At 38.1% G+C, this 26114-nt stretch overlaps 2 protein-coding genes across 8 annotated transcripts in view; one reads left to right on the plus strand and one right to left on the minus strand.

Annotated features, from left to right (window-relative positions):
* Positions 1–1817, plus strand: part of Prpf40a (pre-mRNA processing factor 40A) — a 54474-nt gene extending 52657 nt beyond the window's left edge. For all 5 annotated transcript variants that reach the window (XM_076866431.1, XM_076866432.1, XM_076866433.1 and 2 more), the window contains one exon: positions 1148–1817. In XM_076866431.1, coding sequence (XP_076722546.1) covers positions 1148–1240 — 93 coding nt within the window. In that variant the 3' untranslated portion in view covers positions 1241–1817. The remainder of the gene's footprint in view (positions 1–1147) is intronic.
* A 5710-nt stretch (positions 1818–7527) lies between these two features.
* Fmnl2 (formin like 2) overlaps positions 7528–26114 on the minus strand; it is a 282989-nt gene continuing 264402 nt past the window's right edge. The window contains exons 17-27 of one of the 3 annotated variants that reach the window (XM_076865571.1): positions 25373–25575; positions 23163–23397; positions 22075–22143; positions 21887–21967; positions 20275–20404; positions 17904–18067; positions 16893–16994; positions 16169–16267; positions 15388–15511; positions 11590–11636; positions 7528–9542 (exon numbers count right to left, since the gene is read on the minus strand). In XM_076865571.1, the coding sequence (XP_076721686.1) occupies positions 9504–9542; positions 11590–11636; positions 15388–15511; positions 16169–16267; positions 16893–16994; positions 17904–18067; positions 20275–20404; positions 21887–21967; positions 22075–22143; positions 23163–23397; positions 25373–25575 (1293 nt within the window). In that variant the 3' untranslated portion in view covers positions 7528–9503. Of the gene's footprint in view, positions 9543–11542; positions 11637–15387; positions 15512–16168; positions 16268–16892; positions 16995–17903; positions 18068–20274; positions 20405–21886; positions 21968–22074; positions 22144–23162; positions 23398–25372; positions 25576–26114 lie in introns of all 3 variants that reach the window. The other 2 variants (XM_076865570.1, XM_076865569.1) reach the window with 2 other exon arrangements.

Genomic DNA, 26114 nt, shown 5'->3' on the forward strand with positions numbered 1-26114 from the left:
CCTTACAAAATAACAGCATTCTGTAACTATAGTTTTAACATTTACACTAAGAAAGAATATGGTCTCTGGTTTGTACATTCTCTAATAAGTGACAGTGGGTGTTTTCTGATCAATTTTTAAGGATTTTTTTTTCTTTTTGTTTAAGGGATATAAAATATAGACTCTGCAGGGATTCTTTGGATATCCACAGTTGTCATCGTTCCACCTTTACTAGTTTCAAAAGGTAGCATTGCAGTAACATTTAGAAATATGAATTGGGGAATGGGTGAACACAAAAGAAAAAGAGAATACAAGCCAAATACAGACTTTATTATCATGTTACATAATTAGTTTCTCATATATACATAATGTAAATGTGAATGGCAGAGCACATGATAATGCAAATCTTTGCTTCGCCAATTTCTTATACAAATATCTTTCACAAGGGTAATTAACGCCTAGGAATCATCAGTGGTGAAAGATCCTTAACCATATAGATTAGCCCTGGTCCCTACTCTCTTTACCTTTGGCTATTTGGATCCAGTTGATATAGAGCAGGGGTTTTTTGTGGTGGTTTTTAAATCTGTATGCAACAGGTGAGTCTTAATGACAACCGTAGTAAAGAATGAAATCCTACCCTCCTCTGTGAGTACTTTTTCTTAACAGTGGGTTAAACAATTTGTAAAGGAGGTTGGGTGAAGTCTATCCACTCTACAAAGGTTGTGTTTGTCAGAGAATGCCATGTTTTTGTTTATTTTGTCTAAATCTTGCCCTGCTTGTAAATGTAGTATGTTTGAACAGTAGAATCTTAGAGTATAATAACACTTTCCTTTCTATAATAGAGTGCTACCTAGAATCTGTGCAAATGCATTACCAAGTATGTAAGCACATAGCTTTCTAATAAGTAGAAACAAGAAGCCTCATTCAGTTTCGTAAAAGGGAAGAGAAGAAAACAGTGTGTATCGTTCTTCTGGTTTCAAAATTCAAGTTTTTTCCACTAATGGATCTATTTGATGGGCTTTTGAGTAAGAACTCAGTCTTTTAACCCTGTAAAATGTGTGCTTCTTTGGAAGAGAATCCTTATAAATCTTGATTCTTTTCTCACAGGTTTGTTACTTTATAATCTTCTGACTACTAACATCTGTAATTATGTTCAATGTCTTTTCAGGGTAATTGGGATACTTCTGGCAGTGAACTGAGTGAAGGTGAATTAGAAAAGCGCAGAAGAACCCTTTTGGAGCAACTGGATGATGATCAATAAATTATACCAAATATATGTTTACAGTATGATTTAAAGTCTAATTCAGACCAGGGACTCTATTTTAAGTTCAGTTTAAATAACACTGGGTTTTAATTGTATCACAGAAAAAAAAAAAAAGTGCATTTAAGTATTGTTATTGTGGACTTTATATAAGCAAAAGAAATTGAAAATAACTTCTGATTCTGTATCAAGAATCATATTTTCCTACAGTCATAACTGTCTTTCTGTGACCCTTTCATAGGGCACTGCAGGATGGATTAAAGGTGGCAATTTACTGATAACTGCAAATGTCTCTACTTTGTTCTAAAGTCTTAAGTCATGAGGTGATTTGATTTACTTTTAGAAGTTGGATTTTGAAGATATATGACAATTTTTTTGATAATATCGTAGTACAAAAAAAAGCACCAGCAACCAATAAATCTGCTTTTTTGTGCACTACCCAACTGGTTACAGCCAATGTGATCTATTATGGTGAGCTTGTAAGAAATGGGTGTTTTTGATGGAAACTTGGTAGACCCTTAACTCTAGTGGTGCAATAAGCACTACTGTAATAAAGCCACCATTATTTTTTATGAAACATCTGACATTTTAAAAAGGCTATTGTGAGGGCATTATTTTGAGCATCTATTTTGAGGTGATGTTTAAAAAAGTTAACATCGAATCAAATTGTAAATTAGATTAAATATATTGCCTTAAGGACCTACTAAAGAATGTGCCACCAATCTTTAAGTGATAGTTGCAATATACTTGTCAAAAAAGAAAAAAAAATCAATGTTGACTTTAAAAAACATTTTCTTTAACAGCTGTCTTGATTTTTTTATCCAATTTTTTTTCTTTTTCTGTTTTCTTTCTCTCTCTCTTTTTTTTTTTTTTTTTTTTTTCCATTGAGGAGGGCTTTTACCTTCCCTACTCACTGAGAAGTATTGACTTCGTGGTACACATTCTAAAGCATTTCTGATTTGAATATTTTTGTACATTTTTATCAATTATTAAACCTTCTCTTCTAGTGTGTACTAGTATTTATTTCTACTTAAACTGCTCAGCTCTAAAGAAATTGTATAATCATTTTAAAGATGCTAGAAATTTGCTTTATCTTACCCATAAATAGCTAGTTTACTTTCCCTTTTTAATATTTAAGAATATTATAAATCAGTGCATTTGAGATCCCTTGATTTGTTTTTTACCTATAAATTTCCTATGGAATATTTTAGGCAATGGTTTGAAGATAGAATACCCTTTACATGCTAACTTTTGAAGGTTGGTGATGTAATTTATACTATTTTCCTTCAGTGCAGGAGATTTTTTTAAGAAAGAAAATTTTAGCACAGGCTTTGGTATTATTGTAGGTATTATCTTTGTTCTTTTAATTTGGACACTAAGGTATCCTATTTCAGGTTGAGATTTACAAGAAAAGTCTTTCCTCATTATCTTAATGAGTTTGAAAGTGAAAATGACCAAGACAGCTCTTTCCCATCCTGCCCTATGTTTTAATTAAATCTAGTTTCCACTGTGTAAAGGCTCAATAAAAGGGGGTGAATTTTTTTTCTAAAATCCTTTCTGCCACATCATTTTTCTGCTATGAAATGTGACATGACTTTGTAGATATAAAGTGAGAATCATCATCTTTGAGAAAATGTGAAATTGAATCACTTGCTTAAGATTAGTCTCTTCTGGTTATATTAATCAAAACACCTAACAGCTCTGGCAATAAAATTGCCTGGACTTAATTTTCAGAGTTCCCATTTTAATGATAGATTGCTAATCATGTTAACACCTGACATGGAAGTCAATGGCCAAATCTTTAAAACATGCATATAATTCTGGGAGATATACTAGTAATGTTTCACAAGAGAATTTAGAATCTGTTTATTGCTTTAATTATTCCATGATTGGTGATTTTTCAAGTACAGTTTTCAAAAAAGTTTTGATTTTTCTATTTAAAATAAAAAGTTATTGATGTTTTAGCATGTCCTCAGAATAGATTTTTTTTGTAATCTTACTACATCTTCCAGTTCCTCCAAGATATAAATTCAGTTGTAGTTCGCCCATGCAAATTATTTGCTCTAATAAGTTAACACGTGGTAACTCAAAAAACGCAACATTTTTCCTATAAAAGATGTGAATGAAGTGACTGATCTAACTGCCAGAGATTGCTTATTGTCTGAAGGAATAGATGATGAGAGATTTTATTAAAACAGAAAACTGGGTATTTTTAACTTAATAGATTAAGGTTTCAGTTTGGATAAAGCTGAAATATATTGGTATATTGGTTCTATTAGTGTGTTCAGACATAAGGCCCAGACAATGATGAGGGTTTATTTTTCCCCTTAACATCACTATTATATGAATTACTAGATAATGTTCATTAATACAATTAACATAGCTAAAATCAGGATCTCAAAAATTGTTCTTATTTTCTCCCAGTCCATAATATTTCCATGTTGGGAAAATTGAATTTGTATGAGAAGTTAGATAATTTAACCAATCAGGTATTAAGAATTGTTTGCTATCTAAGTGAATTTAAATAATGTACTCTATCTTATTTTTTAACATAAAAGTAGTTTTTGTGCTGCCAAGTAAATTTGAATAATTGATTAATCACAGCTATTTCTTCTTTTGACTTTTGCTTAATTGGGCCTGACTTTACCCAAATACAAGTAGAAAAAGGTTTTCCTAAATTAAGGTAATTCCGAGTGTTAGGATAAACAAACTGTTGCTGTGCTCTTTTTCTGGAAAGTTCATAGTTTCAAACAATATGTAATTTATAAATTGAAAAACTAAACATTTTTGAAAGCTAAGTACTTTAGATCTGAAAATATGAAACGAAGTACTTTAATTCTTTAACTCTCTGTATTTCATTTTTCCTTTTGGATGTCTCTTTGTCAATTCCAGATAGATTTTTTTTTTTTTAAGAGAGATAGAGAATTTTTAATATATTTTTTATTTTTTAGTTTTCTGCTGACACAACATCTTTATTTGTATGTGGTGCTGAGGATCGAACCCGGGCCGCACGCATGCCAGGCGAGCGCGCTACCACTTGAGCCACATCCCCAGCCCCAGATAGATTTTAATTTAGCTATCCTTACTGCTTTACTTTAAACTGTACCCCCTGGGCATGGTGGTGGTCTCCTATAACTCCAGTAACTAGGGAAACTGAGGCAGGAGGATCATAAATTCAAGGCCAGCCTCAGCAATTTAGGCAGACCCTCTCTCAAAATAAAAACAGTCTGGGGATGCGTCTTAGTGGTTCAGTACTAAGGGTTTTGTCTCTCCTACCAAAAAGATAAATAAAAATAAGCCACTCATTTTACATAAAAGCAAAATAAGGTGATTTATTTTCATAGAACTGTGTTCTAAGAGACTTATATTCTCATTCTGTGCTTTTGACAATGTTACCAGTCTAGTAATTTTTAGCTTATTTCATACTTTTTAAGTTTTCTAAAAGTGGTAGTCATGTAATTCATTCCTCAGCAGGGATTTGTCATTATCGTTCACTGCTCTGTATATATCCCTGTGAAGTAGGACAGTGCCTGGCACATAATAAGCACTTACTGAATGAATGTAAAATATTAGTTTATAAATGTACTCATTTAGCAACCATGGTACCCATCATGCTTATTGAAGGGCTTCAAAAGACATCACTAACCCACAGTTTAAGCCACATTGAAGTACATCTAAAATAAGGTCTAGTGATTATACCTTAACTTATCCCGTGTGTGTCCAAAAGTTTCTCAGAAAATCTTACAATCAGACCTGATTCTAAGAAAAACTAATCCTTTTGGGCTATTTTTGAATAGACGTGAGTCATGGTGACATGGCAGCCATTCCCATTTATTGGAGCTAACTTAAAGGGGTGGTAGGAAGTGACAGATGATTTTGCTTCAACTACCCCAACACTATTCTTAGCCCTTCCTTTATTTTAGTCTACCTGATGAAAACTCAGGTTCCTTAATGATAGTAAATTCTCTTCTTAAGCTTGCTTCATAGACTTAGAAATTAGAAAGGCTTATAATTCTCAATGGGATCTAGTTCAAGGCTATCTCATGCATTGTTAGTGACTGGTAATTGACCATTAATTTGATGGTAATTACACTAGGTATAAAGTCGTTTACATTCCAGAGGAACTAGCTAATCTCTACTCCCACCCCAGTCTAGACTGAAACAGTGAGTGACTGACTAAATCACATTGGATTCAAGCTAAGCCATTTCTTGATGCTATTGAATGCTATTCTTTAGGTTATCTTAGTGTATTATTTATAAACATTTTTTTTCCGGTCCAGCCTACAAATATTTTCGGTAGGTATTAGTTTTCTTGCCTACCTCTATAACCGAAGAGAGGACTTACTCTGAAAGGTGAGTAATAGAAGGAGCAAGGTTTGTTTCCTGTTTGTAATTACCAGGTTTTCACATCTGTACAGTTATATATCTCACCTTTTGTAAATAGAATTTACTAGAAAAATGGCATATTTTACTAAATGAGTTGGATTCGTGTCAACATTTTTCTTTTAGCATCCTTTAGGCAGCAAGCAGTTCTCTTGAGTTGTTAAATGCCCACATCCTGTTTTGTCAGTGTAATATCTGTTTAAAATACCCCTTTAAAAAAAAAAAAAGACCTTCATGCGTTTCTTGTGTCCAATTTTTTCTTGGGAATAGGTGGATGTTTATTTATAGAAATGGAAAACAATTCTTCTGTATGTACTGTACCGATATTCATCTTTGTAGGCATTTCTGATAATAAATACTAGAAAACAGTATATTAGGGCTACCAGAAGAGTTTTGTTTTATCAAATACTAAAGTTACTAGGCATTTGAATTATAAAGCTATTAAAAAAATATTACATTTTCCAGTGTAAAATTAGATATTATACAGAGAAAAACCCATTACGTTGAACATTCCAAAGCAGTGTCAGTGATGACCCATTCTATGCCTGGCAAATGTGTCAGGAGGGTCACTGGACATTGCAGTGAAGTTTATGGTGGAGCATGGGAAATAGGGAGGAGCACAATGGTACATCATTCTGAGTCATGGGTAAACATTTCTAAACATTTTGGTGAAGATATAGCTCAGTGGTAGAGTACTTGCTCACACATGCAAGGTCCTGGTTTCAATCTCCAGTACTCACCCCCCACACCCTCAAAACAAATAATATCTGTCTTATTTTTGAAAACTTTCTAAATTTGTGGGATATTAAATAAATATTTCAAATTTAAAAAAAAGAATTTTAGTTGTAGATGAACACAATATCTTCGATTTTTTTTTTTTTTTTTTTTAAATGTGGTGCTAAGGATCAAACCCAGTGTCTCTCTTCAAAATCTTTTACCATTAGACATTTGTCCTGGTATAAAGCAAAGTAGAGATTCTTATTTCAGGATTCAGCTCTTCCTCCCTTTTATAAGAATCTCACCTACATTGTATAACTGATTAGGGTGAAGTTCACTGAATTGGGAACCAATGCTTGTACAGGCTCGTCTACCTACTAGGTTTATGACCCTGGGCAAAGCAATTTTTCTTAGTTGGTTTCCTTTGTATATGACAGTGTTAATACTTCTCAGGCTTGCTGAGGGGATGAAATAAGATTATTGCATATAATCTATAAATAGCCAAGTGTAGTAAATCTAAAAGTCTAAATGGCAGTGTGAGAGAATTATTGATTTAACAGCAATTCCTTAAGCAACCAATTATATTCCTCTAAGTTTATTTTAAGCCACTTGGAATATCTTCTAAAATATTTCTTGCTTCCATAAAATATATAAGCATTACAATTTTCTGATGACTTGTTACAAATACCAGTATGCATGTGCGTTAGGCCTATTGTGGTTGGCAGGTGCTTACCTCTATATAGTCTACACCTAACCTATTTGTATTTATTTGTACAATACCCTGATTAAATTTGGAGGGTGGTGTCTTCACCAAAGGAGAATGTTCTCTCTCCAGAATCCATAAGTTTATAAATACAGATTTTAGAGATATATCTCAATACCAAAAGCTGTTTTGTTCCTACATTCTACACAGCAGGTGGTCCAAGAGTTCATTAAGCAAGCCAGGCATCTCAATGCATGCCTACAGTCTCAGCTACCAATGAGACTGTGAGAAGAGAATCTCAAGTCAGGAGTTTGAGAACCAGCCTGGGCAATACAGAGAGATCCCATCAGAGTTCATATAATGAAGAAGATTTCCTAATTGCCAGTCATCTTTGGATTCTGAGTTCAAATAGCAAGAATATGCCTGTTTCTAGAGGTAAAACTGCTACCCTCCCCCCAAAATTTACTACTGAAAGACTACAACATATTTTTACAGAATAGTAGTGTAAATAGTTTTATTTGCTTGTGTGGCATGGAAAGACCAGAAAAGTAACATGAATTGCTTTTATAAAACATTTCTAATATTGCTAAGAAGCAGGCCCATTAATAGACACAGAAAAGAACATGCCAACATTATTGTCTATTTGTACATTAACAGACAATTATTTTTTAATATGCATGTCAGCTTTGGGAAATAGCTGCATTGTGGCAGGTCCAACTATTGGTCTTACATGTCATGGTCAATTTGCTGTTTTCATCAAAATTAAAGTTGACTTAACCCAAAGACAAAATCTTGGCATGTTCTTTTTAAAGTACATGTGGAAATGCTCCAGCAGGTGGCAGTTTAATCTGTAAATCGGTACACTAAAGTGAAATGTGGTAACTGATCCCTAAATTGTCCTTGTAGTTAAATATATATATTAAAAAAAAAAAGAACTATAAGTTAAAATAACATTCAGATTGTATAGCATAGGCTGATGCATTTTTAAACAATATTTACAATATTACCCAGAATCTTAGGTGGGAATTAAAGAGAAGTGTAAAAACCATAAAAAACTGCACCAATTTTATAGCAAAATATCTGTACATTTAAAAAGAGATATAACTACACATTATCCAAGGAAAAGGGATCTTCACCAAGGGGTTCACATAAGCACAACATAAAATCAGTGGTTAAATACTATACAATAAACTTTACAATTAATATACTGATGTAATGTGCCAAGAAGGTAAGCCAGAAGCAGAATGTATATTATGAAAAATACAAATTTTGTTTCGGTCCAGTTTTTGACTTTGGAATGGAACAAGTGCCTTGCGTGAGAGGAAGGAAATAACAATGACTTAGTTGACCATTTAGTCCCATTACTTATTCAAATTTAATACCAATGGTAATACTTTTCAATAACTTAATTTTGATTCCTCATAACTGGGAAATACATGAACAATTTACAAAAGAAAAGCCCTGCGATTGTCGGAGGAGAATAAGGCCAGGTTCCTAACTTTACTCTGCTAACAGATAAAATCTTGAATGCTTATTGATAGAGCTAGTAAACTTCTCCCTGACTAGCAAGGCACCAATTTCTATTCTCAGGATTGACCCATAAAAATTCTCAGAAATCCTACTACTAATTACTGAGATGTTAATTTTAGCATTATTTAATAAATATATTTGCATAATTTAAAAAGCTGCCTCTAGCTTAAGAACGCAGTATTGCAAATAAGTCTTATTCAACATTTTATGTCCTCATCTTGGATTTCAAACCAGTGACCGTCTCTCACAGGGTATGGCATTCTAGCACATAAGTGGTACAATGTGGAACGAGGCAGAGTTGAGTGACTTCTTGTGCCACTATAGTTGGATCTTGTTTGCACTTTACTGGGGCTTATATAGAAGGACTTTATGTGACTCTTTCCTTCTTCCATGTTGCAAGTCCTTAAAAACTCAAAGTTGATGGATGTAGCTGTAACACAAAATTAATTCCTTAAAAGACATCTCGGCAAAGGAAGCCCCAAGCAGATGCGTCCATGTTATTTACAACTTATCAGGAAACCAGGGTGGGCCATCATGGCATAAACACAATGGCAAGTAATGAATTTAATATGAAATTTACATTTTGGTTAAAAAACTGAATAACATACCGGTGTAAAAAGATACCTAATCAAATCCTATTGCTTTGATTAATCTGAGCAGGTACTTCCATTTTTAGGCACTTGTTAACAAGGGTTTGAAAGGAGAACCCATCATTTTAAAATTCCTATGTATTTGCTAATCTGAGCCCTTAAGAATTATTTTATCTGTGTTCAAGGCTGCAGCTAAATAGTAGCACATGAAATTTACATGGGCAGTTTCATTCACGCACACCCTCTATTCATGCAGGCAGGTCTTGGGTTCACATCGTTATTTCGGCACCATTAACAGAACGCAAGTTCTGATCATCAAAGCGCCTTCTAACACTTCTCCTCACCGCATCGGCTCTTCGGTATGGCTGGTTTCTAAGATCTGTAAAGAAGAGAGTGCTAGTGAAATAAAAGCAACTTTTAATATGCATCTAAGCAACACAAAGGCCAGTTGGCAGCCAATCAAAGCAGCTTGTGTAGAAGACTCAGCTAATGGGCCTTACAAACTCTTTGAGCATTGAACCAAAGACATACATTTGTCTTAAATATTTTCAATCAAAATAAGATGTAATACTGGTAGGATTCTGGGACATGAGAGAAAAAACACGGGATATTTTTGTCACTGGCCAGAGTCTAGCGGAAGTCTTACTTTGAAATGTTTCTTCAAATGGTAGCAGTTGTGGCTTCTGGAAGCCTGAATGGCACAATAATTTTAATGAATTTTAAACAGGAGAAGAGAGCAGGAGGCCATTACTACAAGTAGCGTTAGATAAAACAGTCTAATAAAATAGACTGTCCTGTCCTATCTTATCCTTGAAATTTTAAAAAGGAAGGAACCTCAAAGGCCTTAGTTTGCAGACACAGGTTGCCTTGTTTGTATTTGATTAGACTAGCTGAGTTTATTACTTTGTGAATTAGAAATGTAATGCTCAACTAACCATTAAATCTACATTCAAAATTGCATCAACACTCTTTCCTGCCACCCAGTATTTTTGTGTTTTATCTGCAGGGAGAAGCTGTTAGGCCCTTCTTCATTTTCCAGTTTGTGTTGCTAGAGCAAAACAATTAGCCTTACATTTAAAAAGAAAGCAAGTATTGAGTGAATCAAATCACTGCATACTGGTTCAAGAAGATACCACTCTAGTGGAATGGACAGAGGAAGTTTATGTAAGTTTATGTAAGGCTGGTAGCTGAGTCAGCTCCTAGCCTCCTCTTGATAAAGTCAAGATAAATGGATAAATAAAGCAGGCTTATTCCTCTTATTTAATTTTAGTATGTATTTTCCTTTTATGAACTTAGTATTGTTGACTTCTGCTAGGAAAAAAGGTTAAATTGGTTTAATTCTGTATTTATTTGTAGAGTTTAACCTTTTTCATGCCTTCACTTACTCAGTAAATTGAAAATGGAGCCTACAAGTCAATTGGCCCCCAGAATATTTGCCCCACTTCAATCCCCTTCCCTACTATTTTTTTTTTTTTCAGGAGCCGGGGGGGATACTGGTATTTAAACCAGGATGCTTGACCACTGAGCCACATCTCCCTCCAGTCCTTTTAAGACAGGGCCTCACTAAGTTGCTGAGGCTGGCCTCAAACTTGTGATCCTTCGGTCTCAGCCTCCTGAGTCCAGAATTATAGGCATGTACCATTGTTCCAAAATATATTTATTGGACCCTAAATCAGTAATTAACATGTATAAACCAGGGTTTCTTCTGGCTTCTCTTGAAATATAAGAAAATCAGTTGATACTGAGTCCAAATTCCTACATAGTACAAAACTGAAGCTGAGTGGGACCGAGACATACTCTCAGATTTAACAGTTCTGACCAGGCTTGTTACCTTCCTGGCTCCTAAACTGTTGGAATTTGTGATCCTCCCCTATTCCTCCAAATTTAATCAAAGAATAGGCATGCATGCTCTAATCCCCTGAAGCTCCTGTACCATGACCCACGATGGTAAATTAGAAGGTCTGAATTCCATGTTAGACTAAGCATATCCAGCTCTGTGGTAATGGAGTTCGCTGAGAAATTAGTTAAAAATCCCAATCTTTCAAAGGCTGTATATCATGTTCCCTGGCCAGGACCTGATGTTGACCTCCAGAACAAAATGGAGTTATGTAAATAACTCAAAGGCTAAGAATAGCATAAGGGAAGGACAGCCTAGAACCCAGAGCAAATACAGTGACCAACAAATACCCTTGCCCAAGCCATCATACATAGTAGGCTGGGGGAGAGTCCAACAGAGAGGCTCAGCCTCACATCATTGGAATGTGAGATACAAAGACTTCTCCCTGGTCAGATTCTCACCAGTATTACCCTTTGCCACAAATTGAAACCACTGATGTGCATACAGAGAGAGGAGGAAGCTAAGTAAAAAGTGATGCTTGCCAGCTCTGTGTATCCTCCACCACCGGTGTGCTAGAAGAAATCCTTACCCTCGAGTGAACATTTGGAAATTTAGTGATATTATTCTTCTTTAAGGCTAAACAGAAAAAAAACAAAAACACAAAATGATGGTTAAGTAAAAATGGGATGAAAATGGAAAGCAACTCAACTTAGTGCCTAACATTCCTGGGCATATTAGCCAAAGGAGAAGAGAGCAGGAGGCCATTACTACAAGTAGTGTTAGATAAAACAGGGAGACAATCAGTGTGGCTTCCCACCCAGCTCTCTGACCACACAGTTCCAAGCTGCTTTGAAGATTGGCTCCAGAAAGACAGACAGTCCAGCAGCAAAACTGACAGCAAACATAGCCTAAGCAGATGAGTTTCCAGCTGGTTAGTAAGCATTGATGGGTAAGCACACTGCAGAGCAGGCAATGATACAAAGACACATGCATAACAAGTACAATTCATAGAATAGTTATGTTACAAGATAAATACTGACCCAGTTCCATGTCAAGTAATGGCTATTTTCACACAGTGCACTCTTGTCTATTTTCTAGGCATGGAAAGAAGTCTGTTGCTTTTTTAAGTATCAAAAAATAAGCCCAAAAAGTCACCTATTGGAAAAATTTGACCCTTTTTTAAAAATTCTAAATGGCCTTTACTGAAGCTAGGGTTTTTGTTTTGGGGGGGGGGTTGTTTTTTTGGTACTGGGGATTAAACCCAGGGATGCTTTACCACTGAGCCATTATCTCCAGCCCTTTTTATTTTTTGAGACAGGATCTCACTAAGTTACTGAGGCTCACCTTAAACTTGATATCCTCCTGCCTCAGCCTCCAGAGACATTGGGATTACAGGTGTGCACCACCACACCTGGCCTGATGAAAAGTATTTGCTATAGTATTTCTACTAATACTACCACTAACCTGACCAAAGAGGCAGGTCCATATATGGCTTCATCACAGATGAAATACCCAGGTTGACATGGAATAGAGCCACCAGTGAAGAGGCAGAAATATGATGGTGAGGAGTGCTTTTAATCCTGTGTTTTCACTTCACTCCTTGCAGCTTTGCTCCAACATCAAATTGCTGATTGCTGAACTTGAGCATGACACTGAATAGAGATGACATGCTCAGGGTTGGGATGTTGTAAGGCTGTGAATCACCAAGATCAGCACATACAGGCTGCTGGGATGAAAGGGCTCACAGTGTGAAGCTCATGGCATGAGTTCCACATACCATGGCCTGGTAAGAGCTACGAAAGGCCCAACTTATAGCCAAGCACAGTTCAGTTTCTTCAGTAAATCACGAGGCAGCATTCAAGCCCTTGTCATTTCTGAGCACTTCCGTGCAGTGGGTCATCTTATGATCAAAGCATGTTAACAAAGTACAAAAAGGGGCCAGTTTGATATATGTGAAACTATTAGTGCACATAAGTGCTCAAATGTTTGGTTTAGTAGTTACTGTTACTATCATTTTGTGTTCAAAGATATCAGTCCCAACATAGCATAAGCAATCTACTGATAGTTGAAGAAGTGTTCTGTTTTCTGAAAATGTCTGCAGGCAGTTCTATTAATCGTCACCTATCCAGACCGTAACGGCAACATGGACATGTGTATGTACTAAAAGTGGCAGTGAGTGGGCAGTAATGATGGGAACACAAATCCATGCAGCAAAACAACACAAAATACAGCACGATGAAGACAGCAGTACCATGCTGGCACAGAGGTGGCTCCAACAGACACACACAGGGGGACATAGAGGTCAAAAAACCTGTGCAACCTTTCAAGAACATCAGGTGAGAAAGAGTAATAGTTTAGTAATGGTACTCCTCAGTGAGAACAGGTTCGCAGAAAAACCGAGAGCCACGCTTGGCGGTGCGAGCAGTAAAGGGCACAGTCTTCAGCACTGCATTGAAAACGAGCCAAACACAAACAGAAGAGAGTGAGAGCGCGGTCTACTGCATTAGCACACAGTTAGTGCTCTGTTAATCACACCTGGGAGCGGGGTGCAGGAAAGGGCGAAGGCAATATACACCCCAGTTAGCTTATGAAAGTCTGGAAGAGTTAATCTGGGGGTTTGGGGGGAGGGACAGAAAAAGGAAACTACTCTAAGGAGAATAAAAACTACTCTTTCACCTGCTCTGTAGGTTAATGATTTAGGTAAGGAAAATTAAAAATACACATTCCATTCATTGTATAAAGTCAGGAGGACGGAGGACATACTGATGACAACTGGGCTCCAAGTCTAAGTGTGCAAGGTTCCATGTCTCCCTACCTACACATTAATGTCACTGCGGCACAGAGACCAAGAGTGCTTACCTAGGACAGAGAACTATTCCTGGTCCTTCTCAAGAGTGGAGTTTCTCCCCCAGTGTGGAGGAGGCGAGGACAAATGCCAGACAATGGGGGCTCGACCTGAGGGGCACGTGCAAGCTCTGCACGGTGTCCTAGGTCGTAGAAAGTAAGCACGCGTGTGCGCCATGAGTGGAAAACACCATTTGCATTGGCCACTTACCTACCCACTCAGGATTTACACTGCTTAAATTTGGGCAAGGGAATCTTTATTGACTTCCTTTTTTATGTATCCAATCTGTCTATATATCTAACTTCCCTGGGTCTGAGCAGGTGAAAAAAATTTATGGCTTTTGCAATTGGAGATTCCTATTTATAATACTAACTAAGATACAATAAAAAATAAAAATCTAGGAATTACATTTTTTGAAAATTAGGACAAGTGGGGACATGTGAACAATGATGGTGTATTTGATATTAAGGAACTATTACTTTGGGGTATATGATAATGGTACTATGGGTATACTTTTTTGTTTTTTTAAGAGTACTTATCTTTTAATGATACATACTGAAATATTTGTAAATGAAATTATAGTCTTGACATGCCTCCAAAATTTCCAAAGTTTGTATGAGGGTGGGTGGGGGGCACAGTGGATACAGCATATATACAAGAAGACGGCCACAACTGGTAATTATTGAAATGGGTGAGGGGTACATGGGAACCTGGCTCACTCAAAGTACTCTATACTTCAGCATATTTTTTAACCTTATCATAATGGAAAGCTTGAAGTATCTTTGAAGCTGATAATAGCATTCATGCACAAGAGATGTGAAAGAAAGGTTACCTGCTACTACCTCCAAAAGACAGTTACCCAAGTTTATCATCCTGACTAGTAAAAAGAAGAATGGAAACTCAGGAGAATTGGTTCAAGCAGCAAGCATTAAGCTAGAATTTAATCAGACAAGAACCAAGCAAAGGAAGATAATTCCTAGCTGATAAAATGATCAGTCCCTGTAAGCCTGTTGCTTCATCCAAAGTCTGAGTCCCTGACTTCCTATTGTCTTCAGCTACTTTGAATTTAAAAAAAAAAAAAAAAAGAGGCTTTTCAAGAGCATTCTGGAAAATCTGCATGGACTGTGGTTAGTATAGAGTGAATGAATTTTATCCACAGTGTTTATTATCCAAGCAGTTGAGCAGGAGTGGCCACAAGGAGGAAAATGGAGCATGATGACAAATTAAAAACAGTGGAAAACCATTAGAAAGAGGACTATTGAAAGTACAGTGGAAAACCATTAGAATGAGGACTACTGAAAGTACAGGGTTCAAATGATACTGAAAAATAAAGATTTATCAGAGAGTGGTGGGGAGCACATATGCCACTATATGTATACTTCAATTTGGAGCTTGTAATCTCCCTGCATAATTCTGAATCTGAATAACATCCACTAAAGCACTTGCCAACCCTGGTCAAACAAAGCTGCCATATTGGCCTGTGGCCCAGTCTAGGTGAGGCCAGCAGGATCTCCTGGGCCACAGGGAGGAAGTGTCCTTTACCTGTGATGATGTCTTCAATGGCACCATCTTTTCCCTCATATACATGTCTGTTATCTTTAACTTGTCGTCTTCTTAACTCTGCAATTAACTCCTGCTGCTGCCTCTTTGATTTATGAGAAGGAGACTGAGAAGAAAGAAGAAGGGCAGAGATGAGGGGGGCCAGCACCCATTTGGAGTTTAAGAAAATATAAAATGTACCTGAGCTTTATGTACTTTAATATGTAGCCTTAGTCAAAAATACATAATATCATCCCATCATTCTGTTCAATGCAGAAAAACTCAGGAAGCTTTAGGGAAAAACACAGAAACTCTCATCCAGAATACACAAGGCCCCACCAGGCAGCATGGGAAGACGGGATTCTGTGGCCAAAGAAGTTGGAAAAATTCACGGGGAGATGTCTTCAGCTTTGGAGCAGAGGCTGCTGGCCTCTATGACCTTTACCTGTGATTCTGCCCTGCATGCAGGCATCCTCCCAATTATAGCAAAGGTTTAGTAGCAATTGAGGTTGCAATCTGGGGTATCACCATGAAGCCCTCCAGTCTCTGGGTTACCTAGCTTGGCCTCTCTGTACACCCAGCTAAGATTTAAATCCAGACTTGGCAATGCTATCCAAGCATGCTCTAACCCTCGTTCCAATGGTTGCTAAACAAAGTAATTAGTGAACATTTCCACACGCCAAACCCCAGAAGGAAGCGACCAGGCTCCTGTGTGAATCAGCTTGTTCCCCTCTCTACCACTTGCCTCACCTGGAGCCCAGCTCAGGAAACTAGAGATTCCTACCTTTGGGTCCTGCTGTTCCATCAGAGCTTCTTGCTCCAGCAGTTTTTCCATGAGAGCTTGTTCCTGCTTTTTCCTCAGTTCATTTTCATCTTCTGCTTGCTGGGCAAGTAAAAAAAAAAAAAAAAAAAAAAAAAAATCAATGAAAATGATAAAAGTCAATCTTCCAGAATCCTTAGAGTCAGAAATTGTAGCAAATGGAAGGAGAAGATCTGCACTTCACGAGACATTCACTGATTCTGGGTTTCACTATCCAGCAATCAAATGCCCTTAAAATCAGTAGCTGATATTCATGTCATTCGGCAGTTTATTCTGATGATCCTCTACCTGCTCAAAAGGCTTCTGAGCCAGAAACCCACAGACCTGTTGGAACCCACCCTCTTGGCATCTGGGCTCAATTGCCAGCAATGGTCTTGGAGCATCTTACCTACCCCAGCACCCAACAGCTTCTGTTTGCTGAGGACCAGGCCTGACTCAAAGGAGAACTGAATCACTGTGGACTGAGGGGCCTAGAGCTATCGGCCTCCACAGGACTGTAGAGCCATCTCTACACTGACCACCCAGATCTGCTACCAGAGCCATTTCTACACTGACCACCCAGATCTGCTACCCAAAGGAAGCAGGAGACCTCTAGAAGGCAGCTGGGACTCACACCCGTCTGAAAGAGGGCACCTGGGTAAGAAAGAATGATGAGGAGGGCTTTATAGGACACCCTCTTCCTGTTTACCTTATAGGCTTTCACAAACCGGACGAAGACGGGAAAGAAGACGGATGGTGGTGTTGTCTTGGGGTTTTCTCCAAAATACTTCACCACGTCATCAAAGGCGTCCTATGAAGAAGCAGATTTCTCTTGAATCTTGTTAGTTCCAACATTTGAACTAAGTGCTTTGAGGTAAAAGTGAGGGAGCCAGCAGGGGCAATGAGCTACAGCCACAGCTCCACAGCTCATTACCCCTGCTGGCTCCCTCATTCCCACTATTCTCCCAGCCTCCATGTCTCCTCTGACAGTTGGTCCAAGACAACCAGAACTGTGTAGCAGCAGGGTGTAGGACTCATATCTGGGACATGCAGCCACTTCTACACCCCACTCCCCCACACACAGAAGGAGGGGCTTAAAAACATATAAAGTCAGAACCCCTTAAAAACAGTAAGGTCAAAGGGATCTTGGAAGTCTGACTCAGCCCCACTTCAGCACTCCTACCCAGCCCCACACTGGGGACACGCCACCTCTGTTTGAGCTCTTCTGCGATGCAAGATAGTTACAAACTGGAGGCTATTCCACTGTCACAGCTTTCCAAGTTCCCCTAGCACTTGGCTTCCCCTTTGATGATGTGCAGCTCACTATGTTTTGTAGGATTGCCTAGATTTCACTGCCACCCATGTGGTCTCACATTTTGAGGTGAAGATCTACAGAAACCTGACACACCAGGGACACTGCTTAGCAGAGCACAGCTCATGTTCACACACACATTGCTTGAACCAAATACAGAACCTGTGCTGGATGGAATCTAGGAGAGAAAGGGGAAGGGGGCTTTACATAAGAAGGTGAAGACCCCAAATTAGACAAGCACAATGAGTAGGGCAAGGATATGTCGGGAATAACATAGGAAAGATACCCCTCTAATAATTATTAGCTACATAAGAAATCTACCCTCTGCAGGCAGAGAAATGGAGCATTTCTCCCTGAACCCAAGACCAGTGCCACAAGTGGCCCCAGGGGGTCCAGCACTTGGACTACCTGTGCAATCTTGGCATCATCCTGCAGCTTCTTCAGCTTCGCCTCATTGTGGAAAATGAACTCCTTCAGTAGTGTGTTGTGGTCGTGCATGGTGTACTCCCTCTTGGTCAAGTCCATGCCCCTCTGCAGCTCCTTCACATCCAGCAGAACATTCTCCAGGGAGACTAACAGAGAAAGCAAGGTTTCAATGAACCTCCACCAGGAGGGTCAAAACCACTGCATGTCCGCCTGCTCAACCAAGTTCTCAGTAGGGATCTCAGGGATCTTACTGGGGCCCTTGGATCTAGTTCCCAGTTTTTTGCACAAAGATCCTTTAATATGAATAATTGAGAAAGCACTGTCTATCAAGTACTATAATAAATTCCTTCCATGCACTGATTCGGTTGCAACATCAGCCCATTTTGCCAATAAGAAAACAGCAAAAAAAAGATCTGTGGTAGACCCTGAGTCACACAGCTACTAGATGGCAGAGAAGGAGCTCAGGTAGCAACCGTGGACTCCAAAATAACTACTCCATTTCTCTCCTAGGAAACAGCCTACTGGTTGGCCTGAAGGCTCAGAGATCCTTGTCTGGGACAGGCCCAAACATCTTTTCCTCTCTATCTCTGTTGCATTTCTATAGTTCTCCAGAAGGGGGCAGCATTTTGTCTTGAAGGTCAGTTAACTGATCACTAGGACCCAAAGCAACATTGGACAGTTTTGTTTGTTTTTATTAAAGAATCCATTCTTGCTTCAGAAAGTTTTAGCTTTAATTTTTCCATCTGCAATAAAACTACTGTCCAGAGCGGACACACTCCTGGAACCTCCTAAGTCAGCTTCCCCATGGAGGTTGGTTCCACCTCTGGTTTCCCCATTGCCTGACTCAGCTCTGCACATAGATGAATACACAATGCAGACTGTTTCCCTCACACTAGACTCACACTGGTTTGTCTTTGAGTACCTAATACTGCTGACAGCACCAAATATACAAAAGGTCCTCAAGTGTGTACTGGATAAATGAAGGATGAAGATATAAAGGAAGATATAAAGAATGTGTGTCAGCCCACCTGGGCACCAGAGAACAAACAGGACAGTTTAACCACTGGTTTTCTTTCTTTCTTTTTTTTTTTTTTTTTTCGAGTGACACTTTTGGAGCCAAACAAAGTATGCTAATAATTAGTAGGTAGGAATTTGTTACTTAACTTTTTTCTTAATTGGAATTAAGATGTTTAAGAACCCAAATTTAGACAAAGGAAAACTTGAAAGAAGGGAAACCTCTCCAGCAGAATATAAATTCTGCTACCTGCCTTGATGGGTCTGTCCTAGCCTGTTCTTCATAATCAAAAAATCATTTCCATCTGCCTCTCAGCTTCCACTAGAGCTTCTGAAGCATCTATCCTGGCAGCCATGTACCATTTCATTCAACATTTGCCCATTTATTTATTCCCACCATCCAATCTGCCAGGGGCTGACTGAATTATAAAGATCAATGAAGCCTGATTACACCCCTAAGAACTTGAGGTTGCAATGGACATACAACTGTTATAAAATTTGATAAATCTTGAACAAGAGGGTAGTACAGAATGCTCACAGAAATGAAAGCCATTTAGCCTGGCTAGGGGCATCATAAAAGGCCTTGCCCTAATAGTTTGAGTGTAGGAAACTTTTTGGAGTAGACCTCAGGAAGGCTGAAGACGACAAGTTGAAAATTGCCGTCAGTAATTAATTCCAAGGTCAACTTGCATATCACTCTTTTTTCAAACATGATACTCTTTTGAGATGACATGACATACTCTCTTGAGAGAACATGATATTAATATAATATGGTATATTATATTCCTCATAATATACTACATAAGGAATTAGAAAGACAGGTTCCAGTCTGTTGCTATCACTTTCTATCCATGTGATTGAAATAAGAAAATGTTAACCCATAACAAAGGAGCAACTAGAAAGTACTGCTAATTTAGTGTTCAGGCAAAGGCAAAAGGTTTAAAAGTGCCACATCTGAGCAAGTGGAATGGCTTGAAATAAATTAAAAGTGGGGTTTATTGGTTTGTTTTTGGTTTGGGGTTTTTTTTGGGGGGGGCAGATTCTCAGATTCTCAGTCTTATATAATAACAATAGAACAAAATGAGCAAGGCATGCACAAGGGAAGGTACACAGGCCTCCAAGACCTGGATCTTTACTGACAGGATGCTGAGAAAGGTCACATTTCACAATGGCTCTGGGGAGTGAGTAGCACCATCCCCAGAGTGTTTGGCATCTCAGAGCTTCTGACTTCTTGGTCCTGCCTTTTTTAATGGGTCCTGAAGTATCTATTTAGGAATGGTTCCTCCATAATTAAAGGCATTCAATACCTAAGAGTAACATTGACAGCTGAAATTAGTACCTGCAGCAGCTTTTTCCACATAATGAAGCTCATTATAGAATAGAGACACTTGGTGATATTTTTCTTTTACAACATTCGATATATAGTGCAACAGTGTTTGCTTTCGGTCTGTTGACTTTGTGTCTAAGAGCTGAAAACAAAAGGGGGCATGGGTTAGGTGCAAGAGCAAGGATGGCGGGAGGGCCACCCACCAGGTAACTTCCCACCCAGAGAAAGTAACTGAGCACAGTTGCCCAACAGGCTGGAAAAAAATTACTCCCAGAGGACATTCAAGATTCAATGTATTCTTTAGTGAACCACGCCACTGGTATTTAAATGACTTGAAGACATCCTCACCAGGGTACATATTCGATATTAGGGTTTTACCCAATATCCATGAATCCCCCACCCAGCATCTACTATCCCTCCTCTCCTGGCTTAAAAGTGAGAGGATTTCAGTTGAGTGGCAGGTGGGGGCCAGTGGAGGTGTACAGGGGCTTTGATGCTGCAACCTTGACACTTTGCTCAGTTCCTCTCTTACTCCCTAGCTTCTGGTGGCCTAAGACAGAGAAAGCCAGGGCACTGTATCTATTTTTCTTGTTGTCATTCCTTAGACAATACAATATAATAGCTATTTACAGAGCATTTTCATGGTTATGTATTATAAATTATCTAGAGGTAATTTAGAGTATAGTGGGGGACATTCTAAGATTATGTGCAAATCCTACTGCATTATATAGAAAGGACTCAACTATAGGGCTTATGGTAACCACAGGAGTCCTAGAAAAAATTCTCCACAGATACTGAGGGACAACTCTATGTGGTGCTAACCATGGTCTTCTGAAGGCCAGGATTGAGACTGACTGGACGCTTCCAGTCAGATAACCACATTTTGGCCAGCCATGGAGTCTGCCCATTGCCCTCCCTGTCACATGGAAGCTACATAGGCCTGCACAGCCTGGACAAGGTTCCAGGGAGAATGTTCTCTAATACTATTCATATAAATCATGTGACTGAAAGCAGGAGATCATCTTCACAGATGAAAGACAAAAAAAAATTTTGTTTCTAGAAAATAGAAAAAAGATTTAAAAAGTTGTAAAACATTTCCTAATTCCATCCAATCTCTCTGTTAATATTTTAATCCATTTTCATTCAGTCTTTTATATTATATATTTACGTAGCTGGAATTAAACTGTACCTCAATTTATACTCTGCTTTGTTTCCTATACACAAAATTATTTTCTCTGAAAATTCTTTACAAGGATTCTCACAGCTGAAGAATAGTTTATTATACTATTTTTTCCAGCATTTAGTCATTACCCACAATACTGGACACTTTATTTATTGCTAACTATTTGCAATTAAAAATAAAATACAGCATTCGTAATCCAGACTCCTGAGGGAAGATTCCTAGAAATGGAAATACTGAGTAAGAGTATATGTATTTCTAAGGTTTTAAGTCCTTCTTGCCAAATGGTGTTCCAGAAAAACTGTACCAACAGACCCTCACATTAGCAGAGAATCTTCATCAAATCCTCCCACCCACTCCCAAGAGCAGACCCCCTGCTCCTGGACAATCTCTGCCAGCTGTGTGTCCTTCACACAGCCCTCACATTTCTTCCAGTTTACTCACCAAATCTAAACTCTGAAGTTTAAATCCGTAAACTGCTCCTCGTTTACTGCTATTCATATAATTTCCAAGGGCCAGGATGATCTGCAAAAGAAAAAGAAAATCGAAGCCAATCATGACAGCTTCTCAGGCCCCAGAAGGAAGCTGACCAGTCAGCTCTCTAAAGATGTATACAAGAAAACTTCACTTGCCTCCAGAATTTTCTTGAGTTTTTGGGATGACTTTATAGAGACAGATGCTGCTATAATTGCATGCAGTTGCTAGATTCCAATCAAAGGAAGGAAATGGGAGAGAAAAGACATGTTAAAAACGTGAAATTAATTGGAAACTAAAAACTAGCATAGGAAAAAAAAAAAAAGGCCTGCATTTTGACCTTGAAGTCTTAATGATTAGATTCTATTTTTCCAAAGCATAACAAATTAAGTTGTCCAACTAGATCCTAGGTAACCATATCATTACATGCAAGCTCTTTTCTAAAACTATTCATAGTAATAATATAGACACTGTTTAATCACCAACTTTGTAACCAGTCTACAATCAATAAGACTGGTTAACAGGAGTCAACAGCCTCTTCTGGCAAAACTTAATTCCCTGCCTGCCATCTTTAATCATATACAATTTTTGCTTTTAAATCAATGAAGCTGCCTTCTCCTAATAGTTTTGAACAGACCTGCTACTATAAGTGCTAACTAACAAAAGTTTATTTAGAAACTGGGAACAAACTGAAGTTAATTTTTTTTTTCACAAACTGAAGTTTATGACATTCATGTCTCAACCAGATTAACGCAGGGAATGAGAAAGAACTGGCCATTATTTGCACATCACCACAGACTACTGTTACAAAGGAAGAAAACTCCTATGGCAAATGTAATGCTCTGATAAAAGCTTATAAGCCTGCTCACTAAAGATATGGGATTTTTTTTTTTTAAAGAAATGCCAACACAGCCAAAGGACTATTATCTTTAGGAGGCAACCAAGTTTGAGAAAATCATTTTCCTTTTCCTCTGCAGTGTCTTCTAAAATTCAGAAGACATCTACAGACACAGAAAATGGCACTGGCTTGGGAGAACAGCAACACAGAAGATGGAACTTTACCATTTTTCAATGTACTTTGCATACATATGTAAAAAAGATGGCAGAAATAAAATACAATCTAGTAAGTTCTTAGAAGTTCTTTAGAGTCTGTTACATTGAATGCAATTGCAGAAGATATGCTTAAAAAAAAAAAGGAAAAGAAAAAAACAAACTCTCTCTTTGCCCTCCAAACTAGCCTACTCACAGGAGTCAACATCTGAATGCTTTCAGCAAAGTTCCCAATGAAGGCCATGATGGTCATCTTCTGTAGGAGTCTCTCGATCTTACTGAACTGCATCATGAAACGGTCTTCATCCGACAAGTTCTCCAGGGGCTTCCTTTCCCGTTCATAGAGCCGAAGCACTTTTACCTCATTCTCAGTTGGCAAGAACCTCATCAAACACTCTACAAAGTCTACAGGCAGTGTTTTCAAGTCAAATCTGAAAAGAACATGGACAGGTCAATGTTAGAGAGAAAAAACCTACTCTTTCCTCTATACCTCTATCCAGTCCAGTTCAACCACTACCAACTCAGTAAGCCTCAGACGCCCAAAGTTGCACTGTGATCCCTACCTTGGCACTGGCTCCTAGGCATCAGGTACCCTAATGGTCCTTTCTGAAAATCTGCACTGTGTCATAGCTGCCATCCTCAGATTTTAGAGCTGTTTGCTTAGAACCCTGGAGTGGCTCTAAGCCTCAGGAAGTCAAGAGCAAATGACAATAGAGGAAGGTAGAATCAAGACCAAAGCATGGTTAAGTGGTTCAAGGACATGGTTTTTCAACATAGAGAAGTACCACAAATTAAAGAGGTTAACACTATACACATAGTTACAGAACATCTGGTGAGTTCTATAAGATATTCAAACTAAGCCAATGGTCTAGGGTTACACTTTTCTTTGGTGCAAAAACATGTATGCAAATACCTATACTATGTGGATGTTTTGGTGTCCACAGGAGTCCTGGAACCTATCCTCCATAGGTACTGAGGGACAACTATGTATGGAACTGAGCATGATCTTCTGAGGACCAGAATACACACCTTGAAGGACATGTATTCCTTGAAGGAATGCCACATCTTTGTATATATATGCTCAATTTGAGCAAATGAAATATTTTATTTCATAGACAATCTTTTCTTTGGCTTTTTGTTTTGTTTTTCCTTTCTCAGTACTAGGGACTGAATCCAGGCCATGTACATCTAACACAAAGCTGTATCCCCAGTCCTTTTTATGTTGATAAAAATAGAAACATCTGGAATGTGGCATCATTTATCGTCTTGGTCTGCTCTCTTATATAGGTCTACAGCAGTAGGAAATTGTTAAATTTCCACAACTGGCTTTGAACTTGCAATCCTTCTGTCTCAGCTTTCTGAGTAGCTGGGATTACAGGTGTGTGCCACCAAGCCTAATTCTGGACATTCATTGTTCAGCGACATAATTACATTTAAATCATTTGTGACAAACAAGGTATATCAAGAAAAACTTACTATTTACATGTACAAATATGTCACAATGAACACATTATTCTGTATAATTAAAATGAACTAATAAAAAAAAGACACAGACTACATAACAGGTTTCAAATCAAAACAGACTGTTAAAGGCACTAGACTATTAATCATGACTCTGGAAAAAACATAAAATCAGAGCAAATGACCTATTAGGATCATGTGCACCTATAATAGTTTCTAATCAAAATGTATACAGTACCAATTTGTGAAGAATTATTTCCTAAAACATTTAATAATATCCTTACACAGCCACAAGAAGAGTAGAAAGATTCTTCCAGTAGAGAAATAAACAAAATCAATGCCTTTTATACAGCTCAAAATTAAAAACAAACAAACAAACAAAAAATGTCCTGAAAATACTAAGAGCAACAGAATTCACATTCCTATTGTTAGGAATTAAAATATGCATCTGTATCATATTTGCATGTGGCATTGAACTACATCATTCCACAAATGCCATCAAATTTATATTCAACAAATATGGATAAAATCCAGATACTCCAGAGAAAACTGACATTTCTCCCTCCTCTTAACATCTGCAACATTCAGCCCAACTTTCCTTTTATGTAAGCACTGCTGTAGGCCTATATAAGAGAGCAGACCAAGACAATAAATGATGCCACAATCCAGATGTTATTCTTCTAAAACAATTAATTACTCCTTCAAACACAGCATTCCCTCAGGGAACTTCTAGTCCACCTCTCGAGTGTTGGCATCTTACTCAGCTCTGCAGTAGGACATGTAATAAGCAGAATCTTCTAAGTGTGGACATCAAAAATGGCTCCATTGTCTTAGTTCTTGTTCCATTACTGAAATATCTCTGTCTCTACTAATTCATAACTATCTTATTTTCATTTTTATTCTAAACTTACTAAGATATAATTTTCCAGAATGCTCCAAACTTACACATGAATTGCTTTACATATCTCATCGGCAGTCTTTCCAGCTTTCCTTAAAGTTATGGCAAGGTTTTTGGCCCTATTTGCTTCTAGTAATGTCACTTTGTTTGATCCCTTCTGTGTTATCTTCTGCTTGCTTGAAGAAAGATCAATGGCAGGACCTTGTGCCTTTGTCTTAAATATTTCCTCAAATTCATCTACATTTAAATCCTGGGATAGAGAAGGATAACATTGGAAAACTGGATTATACTTAAAAATTAATTCATTCAACCACCATTTAGACAATTAGTTAAGCAAAGACCTTATTTTCTTATTAATTACTTGTCTTTGGCCATGGCTACCTGTTATGGTTTGGATGTGAGGTATCCCCCAAAAGCTCACAGGTGAGACAATGCAGAAGGTTCAGAGGAGAAATGATTGGGTTGTAGGAGTCTTAACCCAATCAATGATTTAATCCCCTGATAGGGATTAATTGAGTGATAACTGAAGTGGTGGGGTGTGGCTAGAGGAGGTGGGAATTGGGCCATGGCTTTGGGTATATATTTGTATCTAGCTGGTAGAGACTTCTCTCTCTGCTTCCTGATCATCATGTGAGCTGCTTCCCTCTGCTACACTCTCCTGCTATGATGTTCAGTCTCACCTGGAGCCCCGAGGAATGGAGTCAGCCTTCTATGGACTAGGACCTCTGAAACCACGAGCCCTAAAATAAACCTTTCCTCCTAAAATTGTTCTGGTCAGATCAGTTTAGT

The sequence above is a fragment of the Callospermophilus lateralis genome, chromosome 9 (assembly GCF_048772815.1).
Source record: "Callospermophilus lateralis isolate mCalLat2 chromosome 9, mCalLat2.hap1, whole genome shotgun sequence".
NCBI lineage: Eukaryota > Metazoa > Chordata > Mammalia > Rodentia > Sciuridae > Callospermophilus > Callospermophilus lateralis.